Below are 15964 nucleotides of genomic sequence, written 5' to 3'. Positions count from 1 at the left end.
CCCAACCCACCCCCAAACCCCAAGCCCCCCCCGAGTCCCCCCCACCCCCCATTCCCCCCAATCCCCAACCCACGCCAAAAACCCCGAATCCGCCCCATTTTGGGGCCCCACCTGGTAGAGCGCGCTGACCCGCTCCTGGCACTTGACGTAGTCCTCGTAGTCGGCGAACACCTTAAACCTGGGGGGGCGGGGGGGGGGTCAGGGCCCCAAAGGACCCCCCCGGGGGGCGGGGACCCCAAAAATGGGGAGGGGACCCCCAATATTGCCCTCCCCCGCCCCACGACCTCCCACCCCTAATGACGTCACGCCCCTATGATGTCACCCCCCGTGACGTCACATCCCTATGATGTCACCCCACCTGACGTCACACCCCTATGACGTCACCCCCCATGACATCTCACCCCGTGACGTCACACCCTATGACGTCACACCCCATGATGTCTCACCCCATGACGTCACACCCTCTGACGTCACGCCCCCATGATGTCTCACCCCGTGACATCACACCCTATGACATCACGCCCCGTGACATCACACCCCCCATGATGTCGTCCCTGCCCTATGCCATCCCTCCCCTATGATGTCACGCCCCCATGATGTCTCACCCCATGACATCACGCCGTATGACGTCACGCCCCCTGATGTCTCACCCCGTGACGTCACACCCTATGATGTCACGCCCCGTGATGTCATGCTCCACACCCCCCCCCATGATGTCACCCCAATGATGTCACAGCCCTACGGCATCACACCCCCATGATGATGCCACGCTCCCTATGACATCACACGCATGACGTCACATCACATGACATCATACCCTATGACATCATGCCCCCATGGCATCACACCCCCATGACATCACTGCCCTATGACATCACACCCCCATGATGTCCCTCCCCTATGATGTCCCTCCCCCGTGACGTCACACCCCTGTGATGTCCCACCCTCGTGACATCATGCCCCGTGAGTCACAGCCCCATGATGTCACACTCTATGATGTCATACCCCATGACGTCACACCCCCATGACATCACTGCCCTATGACATCACACCCCCCATGACATCCCTCCCCTATGATGCCCCTGCCCCGTGACGTCACACCCTGTGATGTCACACCCCATGATGTCCCACCCCTGTGACGTCACACCCCATGACATCACAGCCTGTGATGTCACACCCCATGATGTCCCACCCCTGTGACGTCACACCCCGTGACGTCCGGCCCCCGTGACGTCCCACCCCTGTGATGTCACACCCCATGATGTCCCACCCCTGTGACGTCACACCCCTGTGATGTCACACCCCTGTGATGTCACACCCCGTGACGTCACACCCTCGTGACATCACACCCCGTGACATCACACCCCGTGACATCACGGCCCCCTGTGACATCACACCCCCGTGATGTCCGGCACCCCTGTGACATCACACCCCGTGATGTCACACGCCCTGATGTCCTCCCCCCTGTGACGTCACACCCCCTGACGTCCCGCCCCCTGTGACGTCACCCCCCCCCCCCCGTGACGTCACGCCGCCCCGTGACGTCACCTGTCGTGGTTCATCAGCATGTTGACGACGTCGCGGAAGAGGTCGGGCTGCCGGGGGCTGAAGAAGCCGCTGCTCACCTGGTCCACGGCCGCCCGCAGCTCCGGCAGCCGCTCGTAGTAGTCCCGGGCACGGTACCTGGGGGGGCAGCCACGGGGGGGTGAGGGGGGGGTATGGGGGGGGTGGGGGGGGCTGGGGGGGGCTGTGGGGTACCGCTATGGGGGCTATGGGGGGGCTGGGGGGGCTGGGGGGGCTGGGGGGTACCGCTATGGGGGGCTATGGGGGCGGGGGGGGGGCTGGGGGGCTGTGGGGGTACCGCTATGGGGCAGTACAGGACACCACGGGGGCTATGGGGCTGGGGCTGTGGGGGCTGTGGGGGGGCTATGGGGGCTGTGGGGCACCACTATGGGGCACTACGGGACACTGCGGAGAGCTATGGGGCAGCGCTATGGGGCAGCCCTATAGGACACCGCCATGGGGCAGCGCTATGGGGCAGCCCTATAGGGCACCACTATGGGTCAGCCCTATAGGACACCGCCGTGGGTCAGTGCTATGGGGCAGCCCTACGGGACACTTCTATGGGTCAGCGCCGTGGGGCAGCGCCATGGGTCAGCGCCGTGGGGCAGCACCGTGGGGCAGCCCTATAGGACATCTCTATGGGGCAGCGCCATGGGTCAGTGCTATGGGGCAGCCCTCGATGGGGCAGCCCTACGGGACACCGCCACGGGGCAGTGCCATGGGGCAGCCCCATAGGACACCAATATGGGTCAGCGCCATGGGTCACCACTATGGGGCAGCGCTATGGGGCAGCACCATGGGGCAGCCCTACGGGACACCGCCACGGGTCAGTGCCATGGGTCACCTCTATGGGTCAGTGCTATGGGGCAGCCCTATACGTCACCTCTATGGGGCAGTGCTATGGGTCACCACTATGTGTGAGTGCTATGGGGCAGCGCCGTGGGGCAGCCCTATAGGACACCTCTATGGGGCAGCCCTACGGGACACCGCCACGGGTCAGCGCTATGGGGCAGCCCTACGGGACACTTCTATGGGTCAGCGCCTGGGGCAGCGCCATGGGACACCGCCACGGGGCAGCGCCATGTGGGGCAGCCCTATGGGACATCTGCCATGGGGCAGTGCCATGGGTCACCACTATGGGTCAGTGCTATGGGGCAGCAGCCCTATAGGACACCCCTATGGGTCAGCCCTACGGGACACCGCCACGGGGCAGCGCTATGGGGCAGCCCTATAGGACACCAATATGGGTCAGTGCCATGGGTCACCACTATGGGTCAGCGCCGTGGGGCAGCACCATGGGGCAGCGCTATAGGACATGTCTATGGGTCACCACTATGGGTCAGCACCATGGGGCAGCCCCATAGGATACCTCTATGGGTCAGCCCTACAGGACACTGCCATGGGTCAATGCCGTGGGGCAGCCCTATACGGCACCTCTATGGGGCAGCCCTATGTGACACTGCCATGGGTCAGTGCTATGGGGCAGCCCTACAGGACACCGCCACGGGGCAGTGCCGTGGGGCAGCGCCATGGGTCACCACTATGGGGCAGCGCCGTGGGGACAGCCCCGTGGGTCAGCGCCGTGGGTCAGCCCTATACAACACCCCTATGGGTCAGCCCTATACGACACCGCCATGGGTCAGCGCCATGGGGCAGCCCTATAGGGCACCTCCATGGGTCAGCGCTATGGGGCAGCCCTACGGGACACCTCTATGGGTCAGCGCCGTGGGGCAGCCGTATGGGACACCGCCATGGGTCAGTGCCATGGGTCACCACTATGGGTCAGTGCCATGGGGCAGCCCTACGGGACACCTCTATGGGTCAGCGCCATGGGGCAGCCGTATGGGACACCGCCATGGGGCAGCGCCATGGGTCACCACTATGTGTGAGTGCTATGGGGCAGCCCTACGGGACACCGCCGTGGGGCAGCGCCGTGGGGCAGCCCCCCGGGGGCGGCGCACGCACCCCTGGCGGTCGAGGGCGCTCGACGTCGTCGACGCGCATGCCGAAGATGAAGAGGTTCTCCTCGCCCGCCTCCTCGGCCATCTCCACGTTGGCGCCGTCCATGGTGCCGATGGTGAGCGCCCCGTTGAGCATGAACTTCATGTTCCCCGTGCCCGACGCCTCCGTGCCCGCCGTCGAGATCTGCTCCGACAGGTCGGCCGCCGGGATCACTGCGCGACACGGGGGGGGGGTAGGGGGATTCCGGGGGGTATTGGGGGGCTTTGGGGGGGCTTTGGGGGGCTTTGGGGGGCTTTGGGGGGTATGGGGGGCTGTTTGGGGGCGCTTGTGGGGTGTTGGGGGGCTTTGGGGGCCTTTGGGGGGTTTTGGGGGGCTTTGGGGGGCTTGGGGGTATTGGGGGGCTTTGGGGGGCTTTGGGGGGCTTTGGGGGGGGTATGGGGGGTATTGGGGGCTTTGGGGGACTTTGGGGGGCTTTGGGGGGGTATTGGGGGCTTTGGGGGGCTTGGGGGCTTTGGGGGCGCTTTGGGGGACTTTGGGGGCTTTGGGGGCTTTGGGGGGGTATGGGGGTGTTGGGGGGCTTTGGGGGGCTTTGGGGGCTTTGGGGGCTTTGGAGGGGTATTGAGGAGCTGTTTGGGGGCGCTTGTGGGAGTGTTGGGGGCTGTTGGGGGGCTTTGGGGGCTTTGGGGGCTTTGGGGGACTTTGGGGGGCTTTGGGGGGGGTATTGGGGGGCTTTGGGGGGCTTTGGGGGGGTATGGGGGGGTATGGGGGCCTTTGGGGGGCTTGGGGGGCTTTGGGGGCACTTTGGGGGACTTTGGGGGGCTTTGGGGGACTTTCAGAGGGGTATTGGGGGGCTTTGGGGGGCTTTGGGGGGCTTTGGGGGGCTTTGGGGGGTGTGGGGGGCTGTTTGGGGGCACTTGTGGGGTGTTGGGGGACTTTGGGGGGCTTTGGGGGGCTTCGGAGGGGTATTGGGGAGCGTTTGGGGGCCTTTTGGGAGTGCTGGGGGTGTTGGGGGGGCTTTGGGGGGCTTTGGGGGCTTTGGGGGGCTTTGGGGGGCTTTGGGGGGCTTTGGGGGGCTTTGGGGGCTTGGGGGGCTTTGGGGGTACCCTTGGGAGGGGTGTTGGGGGCTGTCTGGGGGGCGCTTGGGGGGTGTTGGGGGTTTGGAGGTGTTGGGGGGCTTTTGGGCTTTGGGGGCATTGGGGGTATCGGGGGCTGTTTGGGGGGCACCTTTGTGTGCTCTCCAGGGCACCTTCAGGGTTTTTTAGGGTCACCTCGGGACGCCTTTGGGGTCACCCTTGCGATGCCTTTGGGGTCACTTTTGCCTCACCCTCGGGACACATTTTTTGGGGGGGGGGGTCACCTTTAGGCCACATTTGGGGGGGGGCACCCTTGGGGCACCTTCGGGTGCTCTCTGGGGCACCTTCAGGGTTTTTTAGGGTCGCCCTCGCGACGCCTTTGGGGTCACTTTGGGGCGCGCCTCCAGCGCGCGCCCCCGCCCCCTGCCCCCCCCTGCCCCCTCCCCCTGACCCCCCTGACCCCCCTGACCCCCCTGACCCCCCTGCCCCCCTGACCCCCCTGACCCCCCTGACCCCCTGGCCCCTGCCCCCCTGACCCCCTGACCCCCTGACCCCCCTGCCCCCCTGCCCCCTGACCCCCCTGACCCCCCCGACCCCCTGACCCCCCTGCCCCCCCTGACCCCCTGACCCCCCTGACCCCCTGACCCCCCTGCCCCCCGACCCCCCTGCCCCCCCCCCCCCTGACCCCCCTGCCCCCCTGACCCCCTGACCCCCCTGACCCCCCTGCCCCCCTGACCCCCCTGACCTCCCTGCCCCCCCTGACCCCCCTGACCCCCCCGACCCCCCCGACCCCCCTGACCCCCCTGACCCCCTGACCCCCCTGCCCCCCTGACCCCCCTGACCCCCCTGACCCCCTGACCTCCCCTGACCCCCCTGACCCCCCTGCCCCCCCGACCCCCCGACCCCCCCGACCCCCCCTGACCCCCCTGACCCCCCTGCCCCCCCTGACCCCCCTGCCCCCCCTGCCCCCCTGCCCCCCCTGATCCCCCTGCCCCCCCTGACCCCCCGACCCCCCCGACCCCCCTGACCCCCTGACCCCCTGACCCCCCTGACCCCCCGGCCCCCCCGTACCCTTCTCGGCCAGGGAGACGCGGTAGTTCTCCAGGAAGACGACCTTGAGGCGGTCGCCCACGGCCGGGTCGTTGTTCACCACCTCGCCGATGGCCGTCACCAGGCGGATGATCAGCTTGGCCATGTGGTACCCGGGGGCCGCCTGGGGGGGGATGTGTGGGGTGGGGGGGTGTTGGGGGGTGGGGGTGCCGGGACCCCCGCCCACGGTAACCCCCCCCGGGGGCCTCAGTCCCATAGGAGCCCCCAGGAACACTCCCAGCCCCGTAGGAGCCCCAAATCCTATAGGAGCCCCATAGGAACCCCATGGGAACCCCGAATCCCATAGGAGCCCCCAGGACCCCACCAGCAGCCCCATAGGAACCCCAAATCCCATAGGAACCCCATAGGAACCGCATAGGAACCCCAAATCCCATAGGAGCCCCCAGGAACACTCCCAGCCCCGTAGGAGCCCCAAATCCTATGGGAGCCCCATGGGAACCCCAAATCCCATCGGAACCCCATAGGAACCCCATGGGAACCCCAAATCCCATAGGAGCCCCCAGGACCCCACCAGCAGCCCCATAGGAACCCCAAATCCCATAGGAACCCCATAGGAACCGCATAGGAACCCCAAATCCCATAGGAACCCCAAACCCCATAGGAGCCCCCACGACCCCCAGTCCCATAGGGAGCCCCCAGCAGCCCCAAATCCCACAGGAGCCCCATAGGAACCCCAAGTCCTAGGAGCCCCCAGGACTCCCCCCCCCAGCCCCATGGGAGCCCCCAGGACCCCTCCCAGCCCCATAGGAACCCCAAATCCTATAGGAACCCCCAGGACCCCCCAGTTCCATAGGAGCCCCCAGCAGCCCCAAATCCCACAGGAGCCCCATGGGAACCCCAAGTCCCATAGGAGCCCCCAAGACCCCCCCAGCCCCACAGGAACCCCAAACCCCATAGGAACCCCGAATCCCATAGGAACCCCCAGGAACCCCAAATCCCATAGGAGCCCCCAGTCCCCCCAGCCCCATAGGAGCCCCCACGACCCCCCAGTCCCATAGGAGCCCCCAGCAGCCCCAAATCCCACAGGAGCCCCATAGGAACCCCAAGTCCTATAGGAGCCCCCAGGACCCCCCCAGCCCCATAGGAGCCCCCAGGACCCCTCCCAGCCCCACAGGAACCCCAAATCCCATTGGAGCCCCCAGGACCCCCCAGTTCCATAGGAGCCCCCAGCAGCCCCAAATCCCACAGGAGCCCCATGGGAACCCCAAGTCCCATAGGAGCCCCCAAGACCCCCCCCAGCCCCACAGGAACCCCAAACCCCATAGGAACCCCGAATCCTATAGGGAGCCCCCAGGACCCCCCCAATCCCATAGGAGCCCCCAGTCCCCCCAGCCCCATAGGAGCCCCCAGGACCCCCCCAGCCCCCCCATAGGAACCCCAAGCCCCACAGGAGCCCCATAGGAACCCCAAATCCTATAGGAGCCCCCAGGACCCCCCCCCCAGCCCCACAGGAACCCCAAGTCCCACAGGAGCCCCACAGGAACCCCAAATCCCATTGGAGCCCCCAGGAGCCCCCCATTGACCCCCCCAGCCCCCCCAGAGACCCTCAGGACCCCCCCCCCCCCCCCAAAAACCCCATAGGGCCCCTCTGAGCCCCTAAAAACCCTCGAGACCCCCCCCTACCCCCCCCTGCCCCCCCAGCCCCCCCAGCCCCCCCAGCCCCCCCCCAGCCCCCCAGCCCCCACCTTGCCCCCCAGCCCCCCCTACCCCCCAGCCCCCCCAGCCCCCCAGCCCCCCCCCCCAGCCCCCCCCCCAGCCCCCACCTTGCCCCCGATCATGACGGTGCGGGGCACGAAGGCCTTGTTGGGCTCCTTCTTAATGCCTGAAAGGGGGCACAAAGGGGGTCGGGGGGGGCAAAATGCCGGGGGGGGGGGGGGGTCCCAAAATTCCGGGGTCCCAAAACCCCGGGGGGTCCCAAAAATTCGCAGGGGGCCCCAAAACCCCGGGGGGTCCCAAAACCCAGGGGTGTCCCAAAAACTGGGGGGGGGGGGTGGTGTCCCAATGACTCCAGAGGGGGTCCCAAAATCCGGGGGGGGTCCCAAAACCTCGGGGGGTCCCCAAAACCAAGGGGGGTCCCAGAAACTGGGGGGGGGGGGTCCCAATGACTCGGGGGGGTCCCAAAGACCCAAGGGGAGGGTCCCATAAAAATTCGGGGGGGGGGGGGTCCCAAAGACACAAAGGGGGGGGTCCCAAAAATCCAGGGGGTCCCAATGACCCGGGGGGTCCCAAAACCCCAGGGGGGCTCCCAAAAACCCAGGGGTGTCCCAAAAACCCAGGGGGGTCCCAATGACTCTGGGGGGGTCCCAAAGACCCAGGGGGTGTCCCAAAAATTCGGGGGGTCCCAGAGGGCCCAATAATTCCGGGGGGGGGGGGGTCCCAATAATTCCTGGGGGGGTCCCAATAATTCCGGGGGGAGGGGTCCCCAAATTTTCGTGGGGTGTTCCCAATAATTCCGGGGGCATCCCCAAAAATTCGGGGGGGTGTTCCCAATAATTCTGGGGGGGCCCCAAATTTTTTGGGGGGGGGTCCCAATAATTCCGGGGGGTCCCAATAATTCCGGGGGGTCCCGGGGGGGCACGCACGGTTGTAGAGCGTGATGACGTGCAGGCAGTTGGGGGGGGGGTCCCAAAGACCCGGGGGGTTCCCCAAATTTTCGGGGGGTGTTCCCAATAATTTGGGGGGGGGTCCCAATAATTCCGGGGGGTCCCCAAATTTTCGGGGGGGGGTGTTCCCAATAATTCCGGGGGGTCCCCAAATTTTCGGGGGGCACGCACGGTTGTAGAGCGTGATGACGTGCAGGCAGTTGAGCAGCTGCCGCTTGTACTCGTGGATGCGCTTCACCTGCACGTCGAACAGCGCCGCGGGGTTCACGCGCACGCCGTAGTCCCGCTCCAGCAGCGCCGCGAACTTGGCCTTGTTCTCCTGCGGGGACCGCGCTCAGCGCCCAGCACCCCACCGGGGGCTACGGACCCCCCGGACCCCCACGGACCCCCCGGAGCCCCTACGTGCCCCATAGACCCCCCCGGACCTGCCCCCAGACGTGCGCCCCCAGTGCACCCCAGTACCCCCCATAGCACCCCAGTACCCCCATAGCCCCCCATAGCAGCCCGCGAACTTACCTTGTTCCCATAGCACCCCAATCAGCGCCCCGGCACCCCACCCTGATACCCCCATAGCACCCCGATATACCCCATAGCACCCTACGTGCCCCATAGACCCCATATACCCTCAACTGTGCCCCATGGCTCCAGCGTGCACCCCAATGACCCCGTGTGCCCCGTAGCACCCCGACACCCCCCATAGCACCCCAATACCCCCATAGCACCCCAATACCCCCCACAGCACCCCAGTATACCCCATAGCACCCCAATACCCCGACACCCCCCCACAGCACCCCAATACCCCCCATAGCACCCAATATACCCCATAGCACCCCAGTATCCCCCTTAGCACCCCAACACCCCCCATAGCACCCCAGTACCCCCATAGCACCCCTGACACCCCCCCCCATAGCACCCCGAAACCCCCCCATAGCACCCCAACACCCCCCCATAGCACCCCAGTACCCCCCATAGCACCCCAGTACCCCCCATAGCCCGCTCCAGCAGTGCCACGAACTTGGCCTTGTTCTCCTGCGGGGGGCTACGGACCCCGGACCCCCCGGACCCCCACAGACCCCCCCCACAGACCCCCCCCCCCCCATGGACCCCCTGGGACCCCATACACCCCATAGATCCCCAGAGACCCCCCACGGAACCCCATGCACCCTCCCAGACCGCCCCCCCAGACCCCCATGGACCCCCCCGGATCCCCCCAGACCCCCCCAGACCCCACAGATCCCCCTTGTGCCCCCCGGCTCCCCCCTACCCCATAGCCCCCCCAGCCCCCCCTGCCCCATAGCCCCCCCACCCCATGTCCCCCCCACCCCATGTCCCCCCCACCCCATAGACCCCCCACCCCATAGCCCCCCCCAGTCCCCACCGCCCCATAGACCCCCCCACCCCATGTCCCCCCCCACCCCATAGCCCCCCCCAGCCCCCCACCCCATAGACCCCCCCACCCCATAGCCCCCCCGGCCCCCCCACCCCATAGCGCCCCCACCCCATAGCCCCCCCAGCCCCTCCCCGCCCCATAGACCCCCCCGCCCCCATAGCCCCCCCCCCCATAGCCCCCCCAGACCCCCCCAGCCCCCCCCCTGCCCCATAGCCCCCCCCACCCCATGTCCCCCCCACCCCATGTCCCCCCCACCCCATAGACCCCCCCACCCCATAGCCCCCCTATGCCTTCCCCTGCCCCATAGCCCCCCCAGCCCCCCCACCCCATAGCCCCCCCCCAGTCCCCACCGCCCCATAGACCCCCCACCCCATGTCCCCCCCACCCCATAGCCCCCCCCAGCCCCCCCACCCCATAGCCCCCCCCCCCCCCACCCCATAGCCCCCACCCCATAGCCCCCCCAGCCCCCCCCCACCCCATAGACCCCCCCACCCCATAGGCCCCCCCAGCCCCCCCCACCCCATAGCCCCCCCAGTCCCCCCCGCCCCATAGCCCCCCCCAGCTGCTCCCTGCCCCATAGACACCCCCCCCCCCCCCCCATAGCCCCCCCCCCATGGCCCCCCCCAGCCCCTCCCTGCCCCATAGACCCCCCCCCCCCCCCCCATAGCCCCCCCCCCATAGCCCCCCCCCCAGTCCCCCCCAGCCCATAGCCCCCCCCCCCCCCCCCCCCCCCCCCCGCCCCATAGCCCCCCCCCCATAGCCCCCCGCCCCCACCTGCTTGACTTTGGCCACGTCGCGGATGAAGGCGTCGTCGTCCACCAGGGCCAGCAGCTGCCGCAGCTGGGACAGGTCGGCCACGAAGTCCTCCCCGATGCGCTGCGGGGGGGGGTTTGGGGGGTCACTGCGGGACCCCCGCCCCCCCCCCATGGCACCCCCAGAGCCCCCCCATAGACTCCTACAGCACCCCCATGGACCCCTACGGCACCCCCAGAGTGCCACCGCCCCCCCTCCAGGACCCTCCCAGGACCCCCAGGACCCCCCCCCCAGACCCCCAAACCCCCTCCCAGGACCCCCAGGACCCCCCCAGGACCCCCCAGGACCCCTCCCAGGACCCCCAAGCCCCCCCAGGACCCCCCAGGACCCCCCCAGGACCCCCAGGACTCCCCCAGGACCCCCTCTACTCCCCCAGGACCCCCATGACCCCTAAGCCTCCCCCATGACCCCCAAGCCCCCCCCCGGACCCCTAAGCCCCCTCCCAGAACCCCCAAGACCCCCTATACTCCCCCTAGGACCCCCAGGACCCCCAAGCCCCCTGCAGGACCCCCAGGACCCCCAAGCCCCCCAGGACCCCCATGACCCCCAAGCCCCCCCCAGGACCCCTAAGCCCCCTCTCAGGACCCCTCCCAGGACCCCCATCCCCTCTCAGGACCCCCAGGACCCCTCCCAGGACCCCCAAGCCCCCCCAGGAACCCCCAGGACCCCCAGGACCCCCAAGCCCCCCCAGGACCCCTCCCCAGGACCCCTAAGCCCCCCAGGACCCCCCCAGGACCCCCAAGCCCCCCAGGACCCTTCCCAGGACCCCCAAGCCGCCTCTCAGGACCCCTCCCAGGACCCCTAAGCCCCCCCCAGGACCCCCAGGACCCCCAAGCCCCCAGGACCCCCCCCCCGGCCCCCACCTCGGCGATGACCTCGGCCAGCCCCGGGTTGCAGAGCACCAGCCAGCGCCGCGGCGTGATGCCGTTGGTCTTGTTCTGGAACTTGTGCGGCTCCAGCTCGTAGAAGTCCTTGAACCTGGGGGGGGGGACACGGGGGGGGCACGGCGTGGGGACGGGGACAGAGGGACAGAGGGACGGGGGGGACAAGGGGAGGGGGATAAGGGGACGGGACAGGGATGGGGACAGAGGGACAGGATGGGGACAAGGGGAGGGGGATAAGGGGATGGGAATGGGGACAGGGACAGGGATGGGGACAAGGGATGGGGAAAGGGGAAGGGGACAAGGGGAGGGACAAGGGGATGGGGACAAGGGGATGGGGACAAGGGGATGGGGACAGAGGGATGGGGACAAGGGATGGGGACAGGGATGGGGACAAGGGATGGGGACAAGGACAGGGACAAGGGGATGGGGATAAGGGGATGGGGTCAAGGGATGGGGTCAAGGAGGGGACAAGGGAGGGGACAAGGGGAGGGGACAGGATGAGGATGGGGACAAGGGGATGGGAATGGGGACAGGGACAAGGGATGGGGACAAGGGGACAGAGGGACAGAAGGACAGGAGGGGGACAAGGGGATGGGGACAAAGGATGGGGACAAGGGGAGGGGGACAAGGACGGGGACAAGGGATGGGGTCAAAGGGGATGGGGACAAGGGAGGGGGACAAGGGATGGGGACAAGGGATGGGGACAGAAGGACAGGGACAGGACAAGGATGGGGACAAGGGGATGGGAATGGGGACAGGGACAAGGGGATGGGGACAAGGGGATAGGGATGGGGACAAAGGAAGGGGACAGGGACAGGACAAGGAAGGGGACAAGGGATGGGGACAGGGACAAGGGATGAGGCGAGGACAAGGGAAGGGGATGAAGGACAGGGACAGGACAAGGAAGGGGACAAGAGATGGGGAGAGGATGAGGATGGGGACAAAGGGATGGGGATGGGGACAGGGACAGGACAAGGATGGGGACAAGGGATGGGGACAGGGACAGGACAAGAAAGGGGACAGGGATGGGAATGGGGACAGGGACAAGGGATGGGGACAAGGGATGGGGATGGGGATGGGGACAAAGGAAGGGGACAGGGATGGGGCCGAAGGACAGGGACAGGACAGGAAGGGGACAAGGGAAGGGGATGGGGCTGGGGACAAGGGGCTGGGGACAGGGCTGGGGACCACGGAAAGGGACAAGGGGTGGGGACGAAGGAAGGGGACAAAGCCCCCGGGACCCCAACCAAGGGCGGGAGGGGCACGGCATGGGGATGGGCACCGCTGGGGGGCGACCCCAGTTGGGGGGGGTGACACCAGGGTGGGGGTGACCCCGGGGTGGGAGTGACCCCAGGTAAGGGTGACCCCAGGGTGGAGGTGACCCCAGGATGGGGGTGACCCCAGGATGGAGGTGACCCCAGGATGGGGGTGACCCCAAGGAGGGGGTGACCCCAGGGTGGGGGTGACCCCAGGGTGGGGGGGTGACCCCAAGGGGGGGGGTGACCCCAGGGTGGGGGTGACCCCAAGGGGGGGGGGGTGACCCCAAGGATGGGGGTGACCCCAGGGTGGGGTGACCCCAGGGTGGGGGTGACCCCAGGGTGGGGGGGACACGCACACGCTCTGCTTGAGGATCTCGGAGTGGATGCGGGCGACGCCGTTGGACGGCGTGGGTGCCGACGATGCAGAGGTGCGCCATGTTGATGCGCTTCACCGCGCCCTCCTCCACCAGCGACATGCGCCGCAGCCGCTCGTGGTCCCCGGGGAAGGTGGCGTAGACGCGCTGTGGGGCAGACCCATAAGTGTGGGGCAGACCCACACGTGTGGGGCAAAGACGTGCAATGTGGGGCAGACCCATATGTGTGGGGCGGACCCATAAGTGTGGGGCAGACCTATATGTGTGGGGCAGACCCATATGTGTGGGGCGGACCCATATATGTGGGGTGGGCCCATATGTGTGGGGCGGGCCCATATGTGTGGGGCAGACCTATATGTGTGGGGCAGACCCATATGTGTGGGGTGGACCCATATGTGTGGGGCAAACACATGCAATGTGGGGCAGACCCATAAGTGTGGGGAGGACCCATATATGTGGGGCAGGCCCACATGTGTGGGGCAAAGACGTGCAATGTGGGGCGGACCCATAAGTGTGGGGTGGGCCCATACGTGTGGGGCAGACCCACATGTGTGGGGCGGACCCATGTGTGTGAGGCAGGCGCATGCAATGTGGGGCGGACCCATATATGTGGGGCAGACCCATATATGTGGGGCGGACCCATAAGTGTGGGGCAGACCCATGCAATGTGGGGCAGACCCACACGTGTGGGGCGCGGGCCGAGCCCCGGGGATATGGGGGTTATGGGGGGACCCAGGTGCCCCCCAAGGACCCGGGGTCCCGCCTGCCCCATGGCTCCCCCAGGGGACCCCACAAGCCCCTGAGCACCCAGGGGACCCCGGGCCCCATCGCCCCCCAGGTCCCCGTGCCCCCTGTCACCCCCCGCACCCCCCATTCCCCCCAAGAACCCCCGGCCCTATTGCCCCCCATCTGCCCCCCGACCCCCCTGTTTCCCCCCCAAGCCCCCCTGCTCCCCCAAGCCCCCCATTCCCCCCGTAACCCCCCCAGGCCCCGATGTCCCCAACCACCCCCTTACCCCCCATTCCCCCCACCGCCCCCTTACCCCCCACCGCCCCCTTACCCCCCCGGCCCCCTTACCCCCCCGGCCCCCTTACCCCCCCCGTGCCCCCCCGGCCCCACGCACGTCGAGGAAGCGCTGGTTGATCTCGTAGATGAGCTCCAGGTGCCGGGGCAGCAGCGACTCCAGGAGGTGCACGGGCCAGCGCTCCAGCGCCTCGGGGAGCACCGTGTGGTTGGTGTAGGCGCACGTCCGCACCGTCACGTCCCACGCCTGCGGGTCCCACGGACGGCGTGACCCACGGCCCGCGGGGGGCCGGGGGGGCCTTGCCCCATAGAGAACCCCCCCGGCACTTCTGGGGAGCCCCTTGGTCTGTAGGGGGGTCTTGACCCATAGAGTCCCTGCCCCATAGAACCCCCCTGGCCCTTCTGGGGGCCCCTTGGTCCATGGGGGGGTCCTGACCCATAGCGTCCCTGCCCCATAGAGTCCTTGCCCCATAGAGCCCCCCGGCACTTCTGGGGGGTCTCTTGGTCTGTCGGGGGGGGTCTTGACCCATAGAGTCCCTGCCCCATAGTGTCCCTGCCCCATAGAGTCCCTGCCCCATAGAGTCCCTGCCCCATAGAGCCCCCCCCAGCACTTCTGGGGGACCCCTTGGTCTATGGGGGGGGGGTCTTGCCCCATAGCGTCCCTGCCCCACAGCGTCCCTGCCCCACAGCACTCCTATCGTGGGGGAAACACTGCCCCATAGCATCCCTGCCCCATAGAGTCCCTGCCCCATAGAGCCCCCCTGGCACTTCTGGGGAACCCCCTGGTCTGTAGGGGGGGCTGCCCCATAGCGCACCCCCGGCACTTCGGGGGAGCCCCTTGGTCTATGGGGGGGTCTTGACCCATAGAGTCCCTGCCCTATGGAATCCCTGCCCCATAGAGCCCCCCCGGCACTTCTGGGGGGCCCCTTGGTCTGTAGGGGGGTCTTGCCCCATAGTGTCCCTGCCCCATAGCATCCCTGCCCCACAGCATCCCTGCCCCACAGCACTCCTATCCTGGGGGAAACACTGCCCCATAGCATCCCTGCCCCATAGAGTCCCTGCCCCATAGAGCCCCCCGGCCCTTCTGGGGAGCCCCTTGGTCTATGGGGGGGTCTTGACCCATAGAGTCCCTGCCCTATGGAATCCCTGCCCCATAGAGCCCCCCCCGGCCCTTCTGGGGGCCCCTTGGTCTATGGGGGGGTCTTGACCCATAGAGTCCCTGCCCCATAGCATCCCTGCCCCATAGAGTCCCTGCCCCATAGAGTCCCTGCCCCATAGAACCCCCCTGGCCCTTCTGGGGAGCCCCTTGGTCTATGGGGGGGGTCTTGACCCATAGTGTCCCTGCCCCATAGCATCCCTGCCCCACAGCATCCCTGCCCCACAGCACTCCTATCCTGGGGGAAACACTGCCCCATAGCATTCCTGCCCCATAGAGTCCCTGCCCCATAGAGCCCCCCGGCCCTTCTGGGGGCCCCTTGGTCTATGGGGGGGTCCTGCCCCATAGCATCCCTGCCCCATAGAGCACCCCCCGGCCCTTCTGGGGAGCCCCTTGGTCTGTAGGGGGGTCTTGACCCATAGAGTCCCTGCCCCATAGAGTCCCTGCCCCATAGAGCCCCCCCCACCCCAGCCCTTCTGTGGGCCCCTTGGTCTATGGGGGGGGGGTCCTGACCCATAGCGTCCCTGCCCCATAGCATTCTTGCCCCATAGCGTCCCTGCCCCACAGCGCCCCTGCCCCACAGCGCCCCTGCCCCCTCAGCCCGTTGCCCCCCGCGCCCCCCCCGCACCTTGTCCCAGGGCAGCTTCTCCTCGTCCACCAGGATGCGCATCAGCTCGGGGATGGCGAGGGACGGGTGGGTGTCGTTCAGCTGGATGGCCACCTGCGGGCGCGGGGACGCGGCGGGGACACCCCA

The 15964-nt window shown here is 68.1% G+C and overlaps 1 protein-coding gene across 1 annotated transcript in view; it reads right to left on the bottom strand.

Moving 5' to 3' along the window:
- Positions 1-15964, bottom strand: part of LOC136788781 (glycogen phosphorylase, muscle form-like) — a 28288-nt gene that overhangs the window by 1830 nt on the left and 10494 nt on the right. Inside the window, 13 exon segments of the mRNA XM_066987461.1 lie at positions 112-178; positions 1549-1683; positions 3529-3545; positions 3547-3737; positions 5670-5811; positions 7472-7530; positions 8483-8630; positions 10476-10577; positions 11378-11492; positions 13014-13057; positions 13059-13178; positions 14155-14301; positions 15839-15931. Of these exon segments, the coding sequence (XP_066843562.1) occupies positions 112-178; positions 1549-1683; positions 3529-3545; positions 3547-3737; positions 5670-5811; positions 7472-7530; positions 8483-8630; positions 10476-10577; positions 11378-11492; positions 13014-13057; positions 13059-13178; positions 14155-14301; positions 15839-15931 (1380 nt within the window).

The sequence above is a fragment of the Anser cygnoides genome, chromosome W, assembly GCF_040182565.1.
Source record: "Anser cygnoides isolate HZ-2024a breed goose chromosome W, Taihu_goose_T2T_genome, whole genome shotgun sequence".
Lineage (NCBI taxonomy): Eukaryota > Metazoa > Chordata > Aves > Anseriformes > Anatidae > Anser > Anser cygnoides.
The sequence above is the reverse complement of the archived record's forward strand: the minus strand, read 5'-3'. Positions and strand labels throughout refer to the sequence as shown.